The sequence below is a fragment of the Triplophysa rosa genome, linkage group LG4 (assembly GCF_024868665.1).
Source record: "Triplophysa rosa linkage group LG4, Trosa_1v2, whole genome shotgun sequence".
NCBI classification, from domain to species: domain Eukaryota; kingdom Metazoa; phylum Chordata; class Actinopteri; order Cypriniformes; family Nemacheilidae; genus Triplophysa; species Triplophysa rosa.
In genome coordinates, this window is record NC_079893.1 from 11301411 (window position 1) to 11324421 (window position 23011).

Sequence of the window (23011 nt, forward strand, 5' to 3'; positions counted from 1 at the left end):
CGTAGTAGGATTTGTAGCGTTATTTTTCCGGGTTGAGCCGCAGTGCATAGTGGGATACGTGCTGTCCAGCGGGCAGCATTGGCGCGTTATTTTGAACTAAACATGGCGCTGATACGCGCTTTACAGTTATTGAAATTGAGCAGTGTGTCTACAGGTACAGTTACATTTTTATTACGAATATGTCTTGGGAACATTTGCTAAGCGATTTTGGTTATAGTTGAATTAAACCTTAAATTATAAAGAATTCCAAACGGCGCTGTCATTCTGGGGGATTGTTGTGCTCTCGGGTCACGGAGTGTAAAATATGTTATAAAATCTGTCGTTTAGTGTGTTTTAACGCGAATGAAGCTTTTCGTTTGACTATAACAGAGAAATAACATTTTCTTAAAGTTAAACATTGGTAATGTTTTCTTGCTATGTGGCAAAAGCAGTAATGTTTTGTTTTTAAAAGAACATGCCGTAGTAATATATGTTGACTTGTTTCAGCTTGGGTGGATGCAGTGTGGGATTTTGAGTTCACCCACACTGACCCTATTGACCCTGTTATTGAGGAGGAGATCAAGGAAAATGCTGATGTTTTCAAAACAGTTTACATGCAATTGCTGCCTTTCTCCACCGATGATGCTGCTGCTGCTGCTGATGATGATGATGATGATGACACACAGGTATTACATGTTACTTATTGTATGATTTCATCATGTCCATACCTCACCACGAGCTATTTTACTACACAAACTCAGTGTGAAACATAATATTGTTTCTTATATATCTTGACTGTGTTTTTATTTTGCAGAGTGTATGGGGGGTGTTTGGTGAGAATGGTGTCTCTACAAAAGCATTGGTGGCTGTGCTTTCCTATTTCATTCTTAGCGCGAAAGGCAAAAGTCCCAGTCTTGAGCAAAGATTGTGTGGTCTAGAGGCAGCTTCACTTTATTTGTTGCTGCTGAAAATACCAGGTCAGTTTCCACATCTCAAACATTGCAGTAAAAAAGCAGTATATCAGATCAGATCCATCTGCTATTACTCTTACTGTTATTGACACAAATATCAGTGATAATACCCTGATTTGTTTGTTTAATTGGCTTTGTGGTTGGCTTTTTCCTCATGTTTAGGGAGCGTTGCAAATAAGGTGTACCATCAGATCCTCTTTGACACCTGTCTAAACATGCCTCTGAAATGCTGGCCTCAAGACTCTGGGAGGAAACGGAAGAAAGATTCTGTGAAAAGCTCACAGGGCGATCCAAAAACTGGCAAACGATCCAAACCGCCCAAGAAAGTGTCAGAGGAGGTAAAGAAATGTTTGTTTTGTGACATTGTTGGTTTTTATATACCCTGGGTCTACATAGCTGTTTATTTTATATATTTTGAGTAAATAGGAAATTTGTGTAAAAAACACTGGTCAGTGTAATCAGAAATAAACGTGTTAAGTCTGATAATAGCCATTGTAAATGATATACTGTACAACATTGTAATGTCCAAATGAGTTGTAATATTAAGTGTACATGTACATCATGGTGTGTTTGTTCCCAACAGATGGAGATTGATGGCGATGAAGATGATGAAGTGGAGGAAATGTACTTCTCAGCACAGGACTTGCTGAAAATAAGGGAGGACATTGTCATGTTGATTCGCACACTCCTGCGACTTTTAGGGAATTTTTCTCTTAAAGACAAACCTCAGAGTACTGACAGCTGTGTTCAGGTTGGTGATTAATGGTGATACTTAATACAGAATAACTAACTTTCAATGCTACTATGCAGACCTCTGTATAGCGAGGCTTTGCCGTTGGTCATGAAATAGTTTTTGGTTTAGTCGTTTATAGTATTTACTTTCAATTCCATTTGTTTCTTTTCCATTCATTGAGAATAAGTCATTAGAGCTCTGGTACATAAGCTCTTCATAGTTTCTGCAGGCAAACATGCACTGCTATGTATTGATTTCAGTTCTGTTATGTTTTGGTATGACACATGGTCAAAGTCTGTCAGTTTATAGTGAAACCGTTTTTTAAACTTGAAATTTGCTTTGTGAGATTTTCTATATATTTTTATTTTTTCAGCTTTTCACAGGGCTTACTAACTTTGAACCAGTCATTGGGGATCTGTCATTCAGTCAGAAAAGGTAAATACACAAGAAAACTTATTAATAAAATTATAAATGCCTACAAAACTAAACTTCTCTAAAATAACATGACTAATGCAAACTAATCCTCTGAGAATTGTTATTTTTCTGTTTACGAAGGAATGTCGACCAATTACAGAGCTTGCCTGAGCTGGCCTATCATGGACTGGGAATTCTCTGCTCGGCCATTCATGGTGAAGGAGATGAGGTGGGTGCAGAGTTAAATCTAAATCTGAGTTTAATTCTATTTCCAGATGTTCCTTTTTAGATCAAATATATAAGGAGGATAAATTATGTAGACCACATGTGCCTGGCCCGAAGTTAACTTCTGGACTGTGTTTGTTTATTGGTCTGGCTACTGGCTAATAATATAACTATTTATATTTTCATTTATATTAATTTATATTATTATTTTATTGTGTAATAATTGTATTAAATAAATGATTTGTTACATTTTGTTGTATGTTAATTTTATTAAATAAACAATTAGTTGAATGGGTTGTGTAACTTTGTCACATTTGGACATTGACATCTAAAGGTTGACCTTGGTATCGCAATCTAAATTCAAAATATGGGAGAGGCAAGTTTAGCCAAGTTTCTTTTGCTTGTTATCAGAAATAATCTGCAGGAACACTATTCTTCGCGGATGTGTAGCGAAAGTTACGTTCGGGCAACAAAAGCACACATGTGCCATAACGTTTGTTTATTTTGTTGCTTTGAAACCGTCTATAAGGAGCACCACTACTTTTAACTTGTTTCCATGTGCATACATCACTCGATTAAATTGTTTGGCTTTTGTGTTTGGCTTTTGTGTTTTGCAGTGTCGCCGTCGAGTGTTCCGAAAGTTGCTGTATGTGATTCTAATGATGAAAACACAAGAGCGGTCCAAGCCGTGTCTTCTTGTCCCGTCTCAGGCTGTTCATAGTGCCAGAGACCATGCTGTCCTCTTTATTAGGTTAGTTACTGCTTAACCTTTTTCCTTCGTTTTTTTCATAAGCATTCTGTTTAAATGTTTCAATTCTGTGGGTTATGTGTTCTAGCCACATTGTTGATGAGCAGAGAGAGACCACATTGCCACTTTTAAGGGTTCTTGTGCAACACATCTGTCATCAGGTTTGTCTTTGTTTTAAGATTTGAAAAAACATTCAAGCAGTTTTCATGCACAGTTTTACATGAACAGTGATTTGTGTGTGTTCCAGATGGTAGAGAAGTCTGAATATCGAGCCAGTGGAGCACAAGCTGTTGGGAAACTAATGGCTAAGATGCCGTGTCAGGACTACGCTGCCCTTGTTAAGTGGCTTCATAACTACTCTAGAAACAATAAGGTGAGGAGTATAACTGACATACTGATGTGACAGTCAGCTGTGGGAGGTTGTGGTTAAAGCTTGATTAAAATAAACAGTTTGTGTGCTTTGATGCACTAGTCTCTTCCCGACTAAAAATATTATAACCCTGTGTTCAGGTGGCCTTCAGAATGTTTGCCCTGGATATCGCCATGGCGCTTCTGGAGCAGGACGAAAGAGACGTGGATGACACGGTGGACCCTGATATGGCAGTGTTCCTGTCTCACAGGTTCCTGGTACACAACATAGTTTACGGTCATCGTAATGACATTTCGCCCACGGTCAGAGGTCACGCACTACACTGCCTGGCCCTGTGTCTGGAGCTCCGTTCCCAGAATGCCATGAAATGTGTCCATGAACTCTTTTCCAACAGTATGTCCCATGACTTTACAGCTGCTTGCAGCTTGTTTCTATATGACTGGTTCTTCAGATCAGTGTGATTGAATACTGATCAAGCTCGTTGTTTTTGCAGCAGGTGCTCAGACTATGCTGGAGACGGGCCGCTCTGAGCGTAAGACAGTTCAGTGTGTAAAATACAATGAGTGAGGTACGTTTTGAAAGGCAGTGGTTGCATAATTTGTTGTTTGGTGTTGTGTTCCTTAGAAACTCTGAAGAGAGGAGAGACAGGACAGAAAACCGCCCTGACCTTCAGAACCATTGAGCTGACGAAGCACAAAAGCATCACGGCGACCCATAGGAGTGACATCAACGCCACCTTACAGAGTGAGTTTAAAGGGAATTTATATTTAAGTCTTAACTCATTCTGTTGGGTGTTATATAACTGTTTATTTTATTGTTGTTATTTTTTAGATGAAGAAACTATGACTCTGTTTAAGAAGCATGTCAGTGACCCAAAAACCAATGCTAGGAAAAGTGCACTGGAGGTACAACACCCATTAATAGAGCAATATTCTTCTGTGAATACGTTTTACTTTTATTATGTCAATAACATGGTGATTTCTAAGTGACCTGGTTTTTGCAGATAAACCACTATTCAGACAGAACCAGTTTTCTGTCTTAATAGCTAAAATTGTGTTTCGTGTGTTTGTGTAGACTGTCATGAGTCTGCTGAAGCATGGGGTGGTCTCATGCAGTGCAGAGAATCTGAGTATTCTGTCAGATCGCTGCAGGGATCCTGCTGTGTCAGTGAAGAAGAAAGCCATGCAGTGCCTTATGGATCTTCTTGCGGTGAGTTCCTCCTCTTATTACTCCACATTAGATGCTGCTTCTAATTCTCATCTTTTAAAGATATACGTTTTTCTTCCCTTTTTTGGCTAACTAGTCAGCTGATTCTGTCACTTTACTGGTAAAACATAAAAACTAATAGTTATGGCACACACAAAAACTAGAATAGAATACCGCAGGGAAAATGTATTTTTGTATGCAAAACCCGCAAGTGAGATAGCATTTTAGCACTTCTGGTTCCATTCCCAAAAGTGAAATGGGTTTTTGGTTAAATGCGTAAAATTATGAAACTTATAAATATCTTTGTTTTATTCTGTAACATTTAACAAACCAGTTATAACCCACGTTATCATGTCTTAACTGTGGTTGCTAACAAGTTGCTAAAAGCGACTACATCCTTTGGCGGGGATGTTAAACGTCATCACGCATAAAAATAATGGAAACAAATCTCTAAAAAAGTGGATGAAGATTCATTCACGGAATAACTTCTTAGCAGTGAACACGTTTTTAATAAAGTTTGAATGGTGACGTTGATATCGAGCGACTGTAGTGTAGTCTGTTTATAGCCTCATGTTAGCTTTTTACTTTTTGCGATATGCGATTGTATTTATGGTTCAGAAATAGCAAATTCTGATTTGTAAAGATTATCTTGATAGACACAGGTCTTAAAGTTTTCCGTCACCGTGCTGGATCTCCGGCTTGCGGCGTTTGATGCGGAAAAAAGCTTTACTTTAAAAAAGCTTCTTGATATTTCATAAGCTCGCCTACCAATGGTATATGAGGGACACTACTATCACTCTCAACCAACCAAACATTACTAGCCAATCAGAATTAAAATGGGGCGGGTCTTGGTTGCCGGAGTGGAGACGTCACGTTGAAGAGTTACAAGCAGCAAACAGTCGGCAGGATGGAGAGTAAGGGAATTTAGTGTGTTCGTGGAAAAACGGCCATTCAAACTACCTGTCCAACGGATGTTTAGAGGGGCGAAGGGATCGTAACCTCCAAATGGACACCGCATGCCCCATTAATTTGGTGATGATCTGGCAGTTTTGCGTTTAAACCAGAGAAGGCCAGGCGCCCCCCCACCATTGACGAAATGGACACCACAAGGGGCGTCTGTTGCTCTATCTCGTTGTCAACGAAACCACTACTCTGCCCATCTGTAACTTATCGTGTAGTTTTTGACCAGAGGGAAGTTAAATTGCCCACTGACCCATTACCGACTGCAGAAGCGCTAAAGCGCCCGTCCGTGACCTATCGCTTGCTTTGTGACCGGTGGAAAGTTGAAGTGCCCTCTTACCCGCTACCATGGGGCAAAATGGCCGCGGACGTGCTACGGCGGCCACTGGCAATCGGGAGCCTTGAACGGGCCTTCGTGGGAAGTGTATTGGTTTAGCGGTGGTCTGGGACGGCTCCCGTACAGGCGCGCTGGGGGGCGGGTCGATGAGACTCTGGGTTCTCGTACGTCGCGAGACCCCCTCTAGGCTCTGGGGAAGACGTGCCACGCCGCACATTTCCTGGGGCATCTCGAGCCCCTCCCCCCACTGGCCCCTCCACAAGGCTCTTCGTGCAAGGCAAAAGTCAATGCCAGCCTGAGACCAGGCTGAAAGGATTTTCGAGGGGAACTCCGGGTGTAACGAGGGGGCCCACCGTGTGCGATTTCGACTTCCTGCTTTCTTCCTGCGAAAAGCCCACCGTCAATTTATCCCATTGCGCTTTTTGTGGCACGCAATTTACTGCCATTCGTTCCGATAGCGGTTTCGCTGACACGCTCAGATCGCGCCGGGTTTTGGATATAATCCCCTTCGGAGGTCTACGATTCGGCGCGTGAGCCGTGGTTTTCCTGTGACGTCGTTCAGGGTGCGAACAGTGGAGGTAAAAACACTCGTCCGCAGGGCCTCGTCGCTGAATTCATTGCGTCGATTGGAGGCGGTACAGCTCCCGTACGGCGACGGAGAGTGTCGCGACTCCGAAATTCGACGAGCGCTCTAGCGGCCACCTGCCCGAACACAATACCGAAAGAGCGGAGCCTGCGAGCGTTCCCGAACTCGGTTCCGAACCCTAACATAAACGTCGCCGCCACGCCCTTTGACGAATCGTTTAGCGCTTCTGTGCTGTTCACACATCACATGTCAGCATGAGCATATATCACATGTCAGTATAGTGATGCGTAATGTGCCATTGGGCAGAATAGTGGTCCTTTGGTCAGTTGGTTTAATGTGCCATTGGGCAGAATAGTGGTCCTTTGGTCAGCTATGGTCATCATTTATCACATGTCAGTATAATGATGTGTAAAGTATCGTTATGTAGAGTGTAGGCCTATATGTGAGCTGTGCTGTTCACACATCACATGTCAGCATGAGCATATATCACATGTCAGTATAGTGATGCGTAATGTGCCATTGGGCAGAATAGTGGTCCTTTGGTCAACTCTGCTCATAACATATCCCATGTCAGTATAGTGGGCAGAGCAATGCGTTTAAATTGCCAAATGGCAGAATAAAGGGTCCGTTGGCGAAAATAGCGGGTCTGGGGACAAATACCCTGGACGCGGTCACGTTCGTGGAGAGGTAAGGGGGCGAATTTATGCGAATGCAAATAAATGATTGCCTAACAGCATGTACGTTTATAAAGCCTGAAGCGGGGGTCAGCTTTTAAGTCCATTACAAATATAACATACACAAAAAAGAGACTGTGACATAAAGACCGATAACATTGTGTTGTTTCGGCAAATCATCTAATCAGATCTCCACTTCCACTTCTGCGCGTCACACACACACACGCGCGCGCTAACTGCGATCGAGATATCAAGGATCGATTTCTAAAATGTCTAAATTGTTTTCAGACTTTTTCACAGCTTGTTGTACCTATCTCACAGAGCTAAGTCATAAACATGGTCGTTTTTGTTGTTTTGAAGTGAGCGTAAAAAGTTGAGAAAGAAATTGGATGGCAATACATTAGTGACAGCAGCCTAATATTCCTGCTATTCTGTGTGGTTGATATGACTCAAACAAATGTAAAGAGAACCACTCACTGCTGACTCCGTAACCTTTGTAGTTTTAATAGGAATTTATATTGTTTTCGTTTCACAGTTTGTAGTGCACAATTTGCCAGTAGGAGTTTAAAAATGCATAATAAATCTGCCTCCACTAATTATTATAAAAAATAAATGAGCTCAAAAAGGTGATCAGTTTAGCTTTTTTTGAGGGCTCATTTATGCTAACCTGCTTTGACCAACTGTGATCTCTTTACTATGTGTTGTGGATGTGACTTGTGCCATATCATCACCATTAATACCTATGAAACTAATGATTAAATTACTACTAGAGCACAAATTAGTTTAGTAGAGTACAAAATTCATCTGAGATCTAGTCACTTTATTTTGCTCTCAAAATGCCACCCTCAATAGGACAAAAAATGTGAGTCTTATTTGTTTTCTTTTTAAAAAGTAGTATTTTTATTATGCTGAATTCGGTTGAATTTAGTATGTTAAGCTATGTTTTTATGTAACATAATTGCATAAAACTGGTTTTGTGGGTTATAATTATGCCCCTACTTCTTTCGAGTCATTCTGTGATCCATACACACATGGCATAGCATGAAAGTTTAAGAAACGTCTATCTGAGAAGCTCAAAAACGGCTTGTTACTAGTTAGTTTCAAGGGAAATAATGTTAAAAAAAATGTTCTATTTTGTTTGACAAATAACCCTGCGTATGTGTCTACTCTCGCAACCCCGCAAAAAGAAGTTCAGGCTCAGGATGTTTTTTTGTTAAAGCTTTCTAAACTGAAAATAACCTGACATATCTTAAAATATGCCTGTGCCATTGTTTTGTCTCAAGATGCACACCAGAAATGCGCAAACAAAGTCTTAGTTTGTTTACATTAAAGAGACTTTTATATTATTCATTTTTATTTGATTTGGAATTAAAATTGCAATTTAGTTTTGTTATTTGACATAAAATATATTTTTGTTTTAAAAAAAATTGCAGCATTTGAGAATTAATATAAAGGCGCTTGTTCATTTCTAATTTGTCTCAATTCATTTTGTAAAAAAAATCACTGAGCCACTATATTTTGCTGTGTCTGTTGCTTGGCAACCACTTTGTTTGTTTCTGAAGAACTACATTCTTTGGCCAAGCAAAAATTTTTTTTAATTAATATTGTTTTATTTGCTGTGTTTTAGCTTATGAAATCTTATATGCATATGCATATATATTTAAATCACTGTAAGCTATGGTGTCTTGGGGCTTATTGCTTTAATATATTACACTGTATATACACTTAACTCTGTGACCTCACTTCTGCATGTCACAATAACCTTCTTTCATTCAATCATCTTTCTTGTGTCTCTAGGCTCTGCCTGACAATTTGGAGGTACAGGAGGCGTGGCTGAGAGGAGTGTTGCCGGCTGTCATAGACTCTGAGAGCTCTGTGCAGGAGAAGGCTCTAGAGTGCCTGGACCACGTCATCCTCGCACACATTAAGAGTCAAGGCAAATATCATCATGGCGACACCTCTCAGAGACTAGCCTGGGACTTGCTGGGACTAATGTGTGAAAAGTGTGAAGACCTCAGGTTAGTTGCACATCTTCTAACTAAACAGACACGGTCAGTTAAATCCGTTCCATGATTTTCATCTAACCGGCAGCATCACAGTGCATAGTGAGACACTTGGAATATGAATTGGGTTCCATTTGCATTGAAATTGGTCTATACAGTGTCATACCAACGTCTAGTTTGAGCCGTGTTAGGGCACTGCATAAACACCATCTTTAAGTGTCAATGTCATAACTGTTGTCATCATATCATCAACCTTCTCCTTATTCCCATTTTCTTTTCTTCTGCAGCCGTTATTTCAGCAAGGCTTTCAGCGTGTGGGCTCCGCAGCAGAAGTTCACTCCCGCCTTTGTTAACGGTCTGCTCTCACACACAGAGGGAGAGAGGGCTGCTGCCGCCTGGCTGCTGTTAGCCAAAATTGCGAGCTGTTCACCCAAACTCAACTATAGCACCGTGCTAGAGACCTGGGAACGCACAGTCAGGTCAGAAAAGAGACATAATGAAGCACTGTCAGGTTATGTGAAATTGAGATCTGTTGAACCTTACGGTACAGCCTGATTCAAACAGCAGTGCATAAGCAGTACTTATTTATTTGGCAGCACATATTAAAAACATTACAGAGCTCACGCTGTTCATGGAACCGGCACAGTACTGCGTAGAAATTAATCAGAATTAATCCATATGTTTTCATTTGGGTGTAAACATGGTCCCCCTTCTTGTGTAAATTAAATTTCAGTAGGGTTGGGTTCCGAATTCCAATTCGGAATCGAAAAAAAAGAATAAGAATCGGATATTTGAAATGAGAATTTCAATTCCTCTTATCAATTTCTGTGTACATATTTTCAGAAATGTGTTAACCTATGATCTGCTGATATCTCAATAAAAGCTCTTATGAAAATTAACCATATTTTTTACTATAGTAAGCATAGTTTAACTATAGTATTTGCAGTAAAACACAGGAACCACAAATTTACCATAGTTTCATTATAGTAACTACAGTTTAACCATGATGTAGTTAAACTATGGTTATACGAATTGAAATGATTAGACAAAACAAAGAAAAAGCAAAAACACTCCCTGTTATTAGAATTACTAGAAAAATGACTAGGAAGTAATATGAATCCAGTAACACAAAGTTTGATACCTTAAAAGACATGTTTTTTTGTGTAAAACAGTGTTCATAAATATACAATATATATATATATACAGTATATACTGTATATATATATATTAGGGGTGTAACTATACTTCGTATTACGATACTTCGCGATGCAAACATGTTACGATGCGCATCGTAGAGAGATGGGGATATTTTACGATATGTTTAATTCTATTCGTTCAGCATCTTATTTTCCTTCACAATCGCCGTTCAAACACAGCAAACTTGAAGCGTGACTGCAGGCGAGTCACCCCGAAACTCATTACAAAGGCAGCACAAATGTTTTTAAATGCCAATGTTAGTTTAAGTCGTACTGTATATTAAAAGATCGAATGACATGCTAAAAAACAAGTATGTGATTTGCAGGATTGAAGAAATGTAATACAGTTTATGTAATATGTCTTTTTGAAAGATTTTTCTCATTCATTACTGTCTCAAGCAAAGACAGCGCAGCTTCAAAGAGACACGAGCCAATAGCGTTTGAGCGTGAGCTCTGTCAGAGCGTTTCATTGGTTGAATGTACTGAATGAACACGCCCTTCCCTGAACGAACGAGTCAATTGAGTCAAAATGAGACTGAATGAACTGCTACATGTCGTTCATGGTCAATGAATATCCAGTAGTTAATCAACTTTTCTGAAAAATAAAGGTATGGAACATTTAATTACACCAATTAAATGAGTTAATCCAGATAGATTTTAGTAGACTAATATAATGTAGATTTCGTTGACTAAAAATAGACTAAAACTATGATAAATTGGGGTGACTAAAACTAAATTGCATTTTAGTCAAAAGACTGACTAGAACTAAATCAATATTTGCTATCAAAATTGACACTGATCTTAATTCTAATTTCAGTTAAGCCTTAAAATGTTAAAATTCTATTAAGTTGTATGTGCAACAAAATAAGTTACTGAAATTGTTAATATTTTGAAAATAAATGTTATTTGAATTTCAGTTTCATTTTTGAATTTTGTTCAAAATATCAAGATGTGTATCGTATCGTGAGCCCAGCATCGAGATATATACCGAATCGTGAGCTGAGTGTATCGTTACACCCCTAATATAAATATATATACAGTCATTCAAACGCTTCACGAGCCAATCAGAAATGCTTCCCTATATACGTAACCATATACAGGTGCTGGTCATATAATTAGAATATCATCAAAAAGTTGATTTATTTCACTAATTCCATTCAAAAAGTGAAACTTGTATATTATATTCATTCATTACACACAGACTGATATATTTCAAATGTTTATTTCTTTTAATTTGATGATTATAACTGACAACTAATGAAAATCCCAAATTCAGTATCTCAGAAAATTAGAATATTACTTAAGACCAATACAAAGAAAGGATTTTTAGAAATCTTGGCCAACTGAAAAGTATGAACATGAAAAGTATGAGCATGTACAGCACTCAATACTTAGTTGGGGCTCCTTTTGCCTGAATTACTGCAGCAATGCGGCGTGGCATGGAGTCGATCAGTCTGTGGCACTGCTCAGGTGTTATGAGAGCCCAGGTTGCTCTGATAGTGGCCTTCAGCTCTTCTGCATTGTTGGGTCTGGCATATCGCATCTTCCTCTTCACAATACCCCATAGATTTTCTATGGGGTTAAGGTCAGGCGAGTTTGCTGGCCAATTAAGAACAGGGATACCATGGTCCTTAAACCAGGTACTGGTAGCTTTGGCACTGTGTGCAGGTGCCAAGTCCTGTTGGAAAATGAAATCTGCATCTCCATAAAGTTGGTCAGCAGCAGGAAGCATGAAGTGCTCTAAAACTTCCTGGTATACGGCTGCGTTGACCTTGGACCTCAGAAAACACAGTGGACCAACACCAGCAGATGACATGGCACCCCAAACCATCACTGACTGTGGAAACTTTACACTGGACCTCAAGCAACGTGGATTCTGTGCCTCTCCTCTCTTCCTCCAGACTCTGGGACCCTGATTTCCAAAGGAAATGCAAAATTTACTTTCATCAGAGAACATAACTTTGGACCACTCAGCAGCAGTCCAGTCCTTTTTGTCTTTAGCCCAGGCGAGACGCTTCTGATGCTTCCTGCTGCTGACCAACTTTATGGAGATGCAGATTTCATTTTCCAACAGGACTTGGCACCTGCACACAGTGCCAAAGCTACCAGTACCTGGTTTAAGGACCATGGTATCCCTGTTCTTAATTGGCCAGCAAACTCGCCTGACCTTAACCCCATACAAAATCTATGGGGTATTGTGAAGAGGAAGATGCGATATGCCAGACCCAACAATGCAGAAGAGCTGAAGGCTCTTATATGACCAGCACNTAAAGGCTCATCCATGACCCATCTTCAGTGACCTAGTTAAGGGGAGGAGGTTCTCGTCCAAGATTTTACGGTACATGGGCCCGTCCCTCAGCCCCTCAATGCGGTGAAGTCATCCTGTATACCTGTAGCAGAGAAAAAGCCCTAAAGCAGAATGTTTCCAACACTGTGCTTCTCTGTAGACATGATGTTCTTGGGCTCATAGTCAGCATTTCTCTCCCTCCAAACACAGGAGTCCATTTTGGTCTCACAGCAGTGCCAGCACTTTCGCCAAAGCCTTTTCTGAATCATTTTTATGTTCATTGTCAAACTTAAGACGAGCCAGGCGGGCCTTCTTGGGCAGGAGGACCTTGCGGGTGCTTCACGATTTCAGTCTACTGTGGCATAGCGTGTTACCAATGTGTTACCAATGTTTTGCTTGCTAACTGTGTTCCCAACTGTCTTGAAATCATTAACAGGCTTCTTCCGTGTAGTTCTGGGCTGATCTTTAACATTTCTCATGATCATCTTTACCCCATTGGGGAAATATTGCAGGGAGCTCCAGAACAAGGGCATTTGATAGTTATTTTGTATATCTTCTATTTCCAAATAATCACACCAACAGTCGTCTCCTTCTCACCAAGCTTCTGTCTGTAGCCTATTCAAGGTTTGTGCAGGTCTCCAATCTTGTCGCTGACATCCTTTAAAACCTATTTGGTCTGGACCATGGTGTTGGAGAGGTTGAACTGGAAAATACAGATTCTGTTGGCAGGCATCTTTTATATACATAACAAGCTGATTTAGGAGTACTTTCTTAAAGTGACAGGACTAATCTGTGGTCCATATAGGCCTTTAACATGACAAAGACGCAAAACATATTGCCAAGACAACCAAATAGTGGCTTAAGGAGAAGCACATTAAATGTCCTAGCCAGTCTCTAGACCCTAGTCCTATAGAACCTCTGTGAAGGAGGCTAAAACTCCAATTTGCTGAGCGACAGCCAAGAAACCTTAAAGATTGACAGAGGAGTGGACTAAATGTATCCGGACACATGTGCAAACCTGGTGACCAACTATCAGAAATGTCTGACCTCTGTGCTTGCCAACAAGGTTTTCTCCACAAAGTACAAAGTTATGTTTTGGTAGGGGATCAAATACTTATTTCACTGACTGAAATGCAAATCAATTTATAACCTTTATATAACATTTTTTTCCCCTGTTTTTTTTAATATTCTGTGTCTATCAGTTAAAATAAACCCACCATAAAAATTATAGACCCTTCATTTGTTTGTAAGTAGGCAAACTTACAAAATCAGCAGGGGATCAAATACTTATTTCCCTCACTGTATATATATATATATTTGCAAACCAGCCAATAAGCAGGCTAAAGGACCATTCAGGTTGATATCTAAATGTTTTACTTCAACTGTGGAATTGAAACTGGGAATCGATAAGAATGGAAATCGATAAACGGAATTGGAATCGGAATGAATTGCTAAAATTCAAACGATACCCAACCCTACATTTCAGAGTACATTAATTAAAAAAATAAAAGAAATACTGTTGTTGCTCTGCTTTGGTGTAAAACAGGCTTATTGTGTGCCGAGAGGTAATGTAGAAACAAAAGAGATTAATGAATGTGTGTCTTTTATATCATAAAAATGTAGATTTTAATCATTTAGTGTTCGACAGAGCCATAGCCTCATGCTTTGCACATTCAATTTTCAATTCTTTGTTTGTTTTTTCTTTGTGATGCTGTGTTTTTGATCTAGATTTGTGATCCAGATTTATATTTGGTGTAATTGTTTTTCTTGAATTGTTTCCAGGTCACCAGTCGTTTCAGTTACAATGACTTGTCATATCTTGAGCGTTATGGGTGACATTTCCTCTAATCTCAATGATGACACTAAAAGCAGAATTGTAGGTAAGTGTTGTGTTGTGTGTAATAATATTGATTAAATCTCAATGTAACTTTTTGCATATTTTAACTTCTGTATGTACTGTATAGATGATCTGATGGGCTGGTTGAAGAGTTTCAGTCTGCCTTTGGAGGTGATCAGCTCCTGTGTGGATACCCTGCTTAGATTTGCAAAGTCAGACTGCACTCAGGACACAATGGTAAAATCAACCCATAGCCAAGAAGGTCTTAACATGTGCCATAGTTATATTGTTTTAATATTGTGGGTGTGTTTCAGAGGTTCTTAGATTGTTTCTGTGGAGAAATGGTCTCAGTGTGTGAAGCATATCTGTCCAGTATCATTCTAAATGAGAAGGGAACAGAGAACATCAATGAGGATCTGCTGGTACAAAACTCATATAAAAGATATCCTATCATACCTTTTTGTATTTTTTGATATCTCAGAGATCGTAACTTTTCTTCTGTTGTCACAGGTGAAGCATCTTTACACACTTGGTGTTGCTTCTCTCCATTGCCCCTCTAAAGTGGGGAAAAGAATTTTCCTTCTGGTTCAGTCCATTCTCACTCCCTCCGAGCAGTCAGGTGAGCCATGGAGCTCTTTTAGCTTTGTTGAACTCCTATCCCAGCATTCTTATCTGCACAGACTGAGATGAATTCTTGTACCTGTTATACAATAATGCTGCTTTGAAACTTTTGTCTGACAGACTGTTTTTTTTCAGGTCAGGCTGAAGGAAATGAGCTGCCTGCCAGCCAGCCTCTGTCTCAGTTCAAAGCCAATTCTTTGCCTACAGTGGTCCGAGCACATGCTGTTATTGCATTAGGTGCGAATCTCACAACCACTCTCTTTGCTTCCGTGTATTTTATGTCTTGTTATATAGTAATGTTTTGATGTCGTTTTAATTACTTCTTCCACATCTTCATTGCTATTCCTATACTATGTACTGTATGTAGTTGGCTTCTAAGGCAGTCAAATCTAAAATAAAATCTAATCTGGCTCTCGTGTTGTTTAGGCTGGTCGAGGTAGTGTGATCTTGACTAAACGTGATCAATCCCCTTCCTGTTTCACTGTGTCTAATCTAGTTCGGTTGGACCTTTATTGTTTGTGTCTCATAGGCAAGTTGTGTCTGCAGCATGAGGAATTGATGTTAAAGTATCTGCCGGTGTTTGCACGGGAACTGGAGGTGGGCACAGAGCTGGCCGTGCGCAGTAACGTGGTGGTGGTCATGTGCGATCTCTGCGTGCGTTACACCAACACGGTGACCCGGTATATACCCAATATCTCAGCCTGCCTGAGAGACAAAGAGCGCATCGTGAGAGAGCAAACCCTCATTATGCTGACAAACTTACTACAGGTATATTTGTAAATCTTTGGGAAATCCTCAGTGATTGCGATGTTTATAAGACAGGCTTGCATGTAGTTGTATTGTTAAAATAAAAAGTAACCAATAATATTGTTGATTTGTTGTATGTTAAATTTAGGTACATGGTTAAAGTGATAGTTCACCCAAAAATGAAAATTCTGTCCATTTTCTCACCCTCATGTCATTTCAAACCTTTATGACTTTCTTCCGCTGAACACAAATGAAGATATTTTGAAGAAAGTTGGTAACCGAACAGTGCCGGCACCCATTCACTTCTATTGTATAGGCACAAAATCAATGCAAGTGAGAGGTGCCGGTTACCAACATTCTTCAAAATATCTTCTTTTGTGTTCTACCGAAGAATTAAAGTCAAACAGGTTTGAAACGACAATAGGGTCAGTAAATAATGACAGAATTTTCATTTTTGGGTGAACTATCCCTTTAAGTAATTACATCATTATTCAAAATCTTAATCTTATTACAGTAATGCATTATACCCATCACTACTATAGTCCTTAATATCATCAGTGGCATCATCAGCTTTTTGTTCTTTAACAGGAGGAGTATGTGAAATGGAAAGGTATGCTGTTTTTCCGATTCGCTGTTACTCTCGTGGATTCAGATCCTGCCATTGCAGAGTAAGAAACAAAGGCTTATCTACCTATTTATCTTTTTAATGCCATGATTATTCATGTGATTAATGAATTTGTTTTTTGTTGTTAGTCTCTGTGAATACTGCCTGGTTGATCTCCTGCTTAAGAAGAGCCCTCTCATGTTCTCCCAACACTTCATTGAGTGCATTTTCCACTTTAACTCTTATGATAAACACAAGAAATATAATAAATTACCTCAAACTGAGAGGTACATGCTGAAATTCTTCATGATACGAACTATATTTGTTTGTTTTGCAGTGGTTTGGAATCAGTGTTTATTATAATGCGGTATGTTGTGAGGTTAACTTCTAAAAATGTGCGTTTGTGTTTCTCGTCAGTGAGAAAAGCAGGTTTTCTTTGAAAGGTCCACAGAATCAAGGCAAACGTTTCAGAATCTACAAGTTCCTACTGAAAAACTTCACAGATGAGCAACGCTTCAGTATCACAACCAAAATTTGCCAGGACATCCTCGGTGAGAGCTCTGCTACAGTTTGCTTGCTATTAGGGATGTAACAGTATTATTGATAACGCGTTATCGCAATAGCAAAATTTTCTCAATTTTATCGTGGTCACATGACTGTATGAAACGATAGGTCTTCCGGGCCTAACATAAAGAATGTTAGAAAAAAACATTTGGCAAGGTCCATCTGGTGCAATTATTTTATTTTATAAAAGGGATTTTTATGTCTTCTATCTCATACCTCTAAGCAACATTTATGATAAGAGGATAAAGAAAAGAGGATACTTATGGCATGTTTCCAAGTCATCATTTGTCATTTTAAATATTGCAATACATATTGTACCGTGGACTTTATACCGAGGGATTATCGTACAGTGAGATTTTGATATTGTTACATTGCTACTTGCTGTAGTATTTGTGTCCGGTTTGTGACCCAGCGGGAACAGCAAAATTGTGTTGTTATTTCATATATATTGTCTCATGATGCCCTTTTTGCCTCTGTCATCTATTCAGAATACAAGATCAATCATTTTTAAATCAGAGCTGTAGTTTCAGTAGCAGAGCAGGAAAAACTGTACTGTTTCATCCCGGTGACACTTACACATTCTTCTACTCTCAAGCCTGTTTTGTCGACTCTGAACTGCCTTTGGACTCCGATGGCTCCGAGTTGCTTGAAGACACATTTGATGTGCTCTCCCTAAAGGAGATGAAGCTGACAGCCATGAGTGGCCCTGCTGCAGGCGAGGAACCTCAGGAGGACGAGATGGCCATGGCTAAAGCCGTCTTACAGGTGGCTCAGAAAAAATTGATCACACAGGTAAGAAAACATGCTGCTGGTAAAGGGAGGAGGGGAACTGTTGTAGGTCCTGTAATGGCTGCAGCTAAACCAGCATGAGGTTTGGAACTTGTTTATTCTGTGTGCAGGTCCAGAAGAAGAACTTTGTAGAGAATGTTATTCCAATCATCATCAGTCTGAAGAATATGCTGGAAGAGCAACACTCGCCTGTTCTCAAACACATTATGGCCTACCTGCAGGTGATGCATCAAAAAATCTTAATCTGCATCTGACAAACCTTTGGGTGGCTGTACGTTTGGTTGTGCTTCATCTACCCTATCTGTACTGTATATGCCACTCGTTAGTCAGTTTTTTGGCACAAACCTGTTGATGTGTGTGAGACAGGTGACCATGCAGGACTATCGTTCAGAAGTGAAGGAGCTGTTCGCAGCTGATGAGCAGTTGGCTGCAGAGGTGGAATATAACATGAAGCAGTTTGAAAAGCAGAAACAAGAGCAGCAGCAGATGGAGAAGGAACTGGCCAACTTCACGCTGTCACCCAGACAAAACGTGAGTCAAACATACACATGAACAAGTGGCAACAGTGATTCTAGCTCCCATCGGTTTCCTTACTGTTGGTGTTTCACATTTTTTTATTTCTGTTCTTTATGCGGCGCTTACACATTAGGGTAATGCTGTGGCTTCTCCTGCCCAGGCACCAAATGTCGGACATCAGTCGGGTTTTGCCACACCTCTCCGTCCTGGTACAAAGGGATCCAAACAAACCCCTAAATCTGCTGATGCACTAAGGTAAAAAAAAGCCACGTAATATTGAACAGATCCACTATAAGAACTGTGGTTATGAATATTCATATTTGCATTGTGTTTTACATTGTATTTATGTTGTTCTTTCTGTTAGACGGCGCACTTTTGCTGGCATGGTAACCCCCGTCAGGAGCCATCCTTCCTTTACAGTGATTTCGACAGGTGAACCAAATCAAAACCTTTTAACTACAGAACAGTATAATTTATACAAATGTTGCATAGTTCTGATGTTATCAGTTAAATGATTTGTAAGGCTCCTTTCTTCTCTACTGACAGGACGAGCAAAACAGGTTGGGAGAGCCATTAGTACTCCGCAAGGTAAGATTCAGACCAGCATATGCTGAACTTAGTCCATATTTAGTGTTGATTCTTCTTCACATATCATTCTTGTTGAACCATTCTTGTTTAGTTCATCCAGTAATTACAAAAAATGTTTCTTTGGTTATCACATTCAGATTTGCCTTTATTCTGGTAGGCATTTTTCTGGATCCAATTTATAACCCATTTATTAAGTTAGATATAACATTTATTTTTCTACTTTCTACATTGAAATGCATCAACCTCAGGTACTGTGTTTGTTTGAGGAACATTTATCTTTTCTGTTTCTTTTTAGCAAGCATCAATGAGGTGACGTTTGGAGAGCAAGTCAGTGCAATCTGCAGTGAATCTGGAAGAGGTATGTTAATATATTAACTTGTTCACCATTGTTCAATGGTTAAGACCTTTCTTATTAGATCGGCTTGGTGGTAGTGGTGTCATCGTTTTGTGCTGAAAATTCAGTGCTTGAATGTAAAAGTGGCATGTTGAGAACATTTAAAGACTGCAGTACTTGTTAATGGAATCTTGTGAACATTTTAAAATTTGTCTTACAGGCAGCAAGAATGTGGAGGAAGAAGAAAGCATTTTATATCTGATGTCACCAGAGAAACAGTAAGTACATTTTACATAATTTGAGCTGAATTTACAATATTCCATTACTTAATCTACACCAACAAGCTAAATATTAAAATAGAATTTGGATGAGAGAACTGCTTTTGTGACAATTTTGCACAATTTGTATTTTTTTTTTCCAGAAAACCAGTGCACAAGCAATGGAATGTGGAATCTCCTCTTGTAAAAAAAAATAGATCCAAAAAAGGTTGTAGTTAATGTGCATATATTGTATTTTTTCATTGTACCGTTCAGTTCATTGGACCTTTAAAATGAGCCCTTTTGATTACTGTCCCTCCCCTGTTTAAATGATGTTTGACTCGTCAAAGGCAATTTTATTGAATGTGCTTTTGATGCTCTGTCTCACGGGTCACATTCTTCTGTAAACTGTCATATGAAAAGCATCAATCCAGCCATTTCTATCAGAAGAGAATGTGTAGTAACTAAAGGATGTGTAATATGAAATATATTAAAGGAAACAAAATAATCTCTCTTTTAGCTGTTTCTTTATGTTTTGGTACCAGTGTATTTTACAATACTACACATGCATATGTACTTTTACTGTAATACTGTTTAAATACTGTAATAACTAGATACCAGCCTAGTTACAGTAGGCCTTGTCAGTACTTTTTGGGGTAAGTACACCGCAAGTCTAATCAAAAATATTATGTCAGTCATGAACATTTTGAGTTGAGTATCTATATAGACCACTTCGAGTGATGTAAACAATGCTGGTCTGTGACTTTTGCTGTCGTACGAGCTCGCAGGCGATTGTTTTTGCCTTGGAGGAAATTGTATATGCTTGTATAATTCCTTATGACAACGACAATCTCGCCCTAAATATAAAATCTCGCGAAATTTGGACATAGCTGTATCCCTGTTGGCCCTAGCCGTGAGAGATTGCGGTTCAGATCGCATGTGTTTATGGGATTAATGAAAAAATACAAATAAAAGACGTTTATGGGTGTGCGATCCATGTCGGTGAGTTCAGTATAATAGCGCATCGCCACATATTTAACATAATCTGTTGCTTATTGAGTTCAGGAACGTGATGTCATCACGCCGCCATCTTGTATGCTACGCACAAAAGGAGACGCTTCTGTAGTGCGCAGCGACAGGGAGTCAGAGGGAAATTTCTTATAGGGAAAAACTTAATGAAGCAAATGTACGTTAAATACAAACTTTAGCAACTAATGTTACTCCTATACTAAGCAGCGGCCGTCACAGCTTCTGTAGCATACAAGATGGCGGCGATGACGTCGTTTCCAGGACTGATCACGTGTGCACTGTAAGTAATCCATAATAATTATATGAGCGAGCGCACGTCAAAACTTTATTTCGGTACTTTTGATGCCCTTACCTATGGGGTTCCATATGTGCCAAAAATGTGTTGACTGCTTTATGCCTTGAACTATAGATTTGTCTTTGTCTATGGTCATTGCCTACTTGTTCAGGTAAATCAGTATATGTTGACCTACTGTCATCTTTTTTACTGTCATCCTTATTGTCTTTTTGTTCTGTCATCTTTACTGTTGTCCTGTTCTGTCGTCCTTACTGTCGAATGTATATGTTGTCCTCCATGTCATCTGAATATATCGTGCTCCTGTCATCTGTATATGTCTTCTGTATATGTCGTCCTCCATGTCATCTGCATATGTCGTCCTCCATGTCATCTGTATATGTTATCATCCCTGTTGTATGATTTTGTTTCTATTTTATCACTATGCTGTTAGTCAGTGCTGTGCAACAAATGTCTTCCAATAATTATGCAATGGCTGTTTAAATCTAGCCAGCTGATTATATTTAAAGCAATTCAACATATTTTATGACCAATAAAACATTTTTCGGATTATATTGTGGCTTGATTCAGTGTTAACAAAACTGTTTGCAAACAAACATTAGCATGGAGGATGACATATACAGATGACATGTAGGACCACATACAGACGACATGGAGGAAGACAAACAGATGACATGGAGGACTACATATACAGTCGACAGTAAAGATGACAGAACAAAACGACAATAAGGATGACAGAAAAGGACAGCATGATGATGTCAAGAGACGACATAAGTCATATAATGATTTACTTGAACAAGTAGGCAATGATCGTAGACAAAGACAAATGTATAGTACAAGGCATAAAGCAGTCTACACTTTTTTGGCACAAATGGAACCCCATACTTATCAATCGTAATATTTTACATTTGAAAAGAAAGAGCCGCGCGTATGTGTACTAAAAGGTGAAGCTACTAAAACCTTAGGCTATAGCTTTCAATCTGATCTCTAAAGATCTGTCCTTCTAATACAGATATTTACTCTCACTGCACATTTGTGCCATACCCATTATTAGTTATACATTGCCTATTGTCTGTCTTAAAACAAATGCATACATGAATTAACCTGGAAGATCAATAATGTTTTAAAAACAAGGTTCTCTGTATCAAAACGTTCACTTCACATTCACTTCTTTTGTGAATTGTATTGAACTGCCCAATTTTAATAATAGTAGGCTATGGTAAGAATTAAACGTCCAAGTTGTTATGAATGGCAAGTTTCCGAACAATATAAGGCATTATTCTATGTTAAACAACATGTTTGGCAAAGAAAGATTAATTAAATTTCTTTAAAATGCAGAAATGAATCCCCTGTGAAGGGTGATGTCATCAACAACAGCTAGCTGTTCACAGTTTGGTTCCATTTCTGTTCATGTGGTTGTCACAGAGAATTGTTGCAGTTACAGTTTGTAATAGGTATGAATTGTATGGTCTTTATTGCAGGTTTTCTGTGAGACCCAGATGAAGACATCAAGAGGCCTGGACAGATGTTGGCCTGCAGAACACCACACTAACATTTCTGATGTTGGTTGACTGACTACTACCATGTTATTAAAGAGATAGTTCACCCAAAAACTAAAATTTTGTCATCATTTACTCACCCTCAGGACATTTCAAACCTGTATGACTTACTTTCTTTATCAAAACACAGAAGAAGATATTTTAAATAATGTTGGAAACAGAAAAGTTTTCTGTTTGTAGTAAAGTAACTAATCTGATGTAATTTTGTTTGATTAGTTTTAATCTGATTTAATCAGATTAAATTGTTTTTGTAAAATAATAAATACAAAAATACTCAATGAAGCATATCTTTTTATTTATCTTTAGGTATCTGGGAGACCTGGACACATTTCATATCAAGTTATTTAGATGAACAAGGCCAGAAGGCAATGCCATGTTACTAAATGTATATAATCTATCAAAACGAGCAATTTCTATATTATGCTAATATAGAATTGTGGAGCCTATTATTTAAATGTTTAGACTTTATAAATGGAACATTAAAAAATGAAATTTGTTATCCAAAAGTTTCCTACGCCCCATGACGATTTGCGCGAAAGATGAGAGAAACAGTTCAATGTAAACAAACGCATTTCTGCCTTATTT

At 39.0% G+C, this 23011-nt stretch overlaps 1 protein-coding gene across 4 annotated transcripts; it reads left to right on the forward strand.

The window, feature by feature from the left end:
• The first annotated feature begins 55 nt into the window (after positions 1 to 55).
• ncapd3 (non-SMC condensin II complex, subunit D3) lies at positions 56 to 22552 on the forward strand. 4 transcript variants are annotated; one of them, XR_008962869.1, is made up of 36 exons: positions 56 to 154; positions 487 to 665; positions 794 to 956; positions 1113 to 1288; positions 1534 to 1701; positions 2057 to 2118; positions 2239 to 2326; positions 2940 to 3073; positions 3159 to 3231; positions 3318 to 3443; positions 3581 to 3833; positions 3934 to 3972; positions 4065 to 4184; positions 4272 to 4345; positions 4515 to 4649; positions 9001 to 9221; positions 9494 to 9685; positions 14472 to 14569; positions 14654 to 14763; positions 14841 to 14948; positions 15037 to 15145; positions 15283 to 15384; positions 15677 to 15915; positions 16483 to 16562; positions 16648 to 16785; positions 16916 to 17049; positions 17658 to 17854; positions 17962 to 18072; positions 18218 to 18382; positions 18501 to 18622; positions 18732 to 18799; positions 18914 to 18955; positions 19251 to 19313; positions 19510 to 19567; positions 19711 to 20855; positions 22349 to 22552. XR_008962869.1 is itself a non-coding variant. In XM_057332589.1 (36 exons), the coding sequence occupies exons 1-36, from the start codon at positions 103 to 105 to the stop codon at positions 22357 to 22359; spliced, it is 4275 nt and encodes a 1424-aa protein (XP_057188572.1). In that variant the 5' UTR covers positions 56 to 102; the 3' UTR covers positions 22360 to 22552. The 4 variants fall into 4 exon arrangements, 2 of the variants coding, with proteins under 2 accessions (XP_057188572.1, XP_057188573.1); XR_008962870.1 differs by having other exon boundaries at positions 18528 to 18622; XM_057332589.1 differs by having other exon boundaries at positions 19711 to 19775.
• The last annotated feature ends 459 nt before the right edge of the window (positions 22553 to 23011 follow it).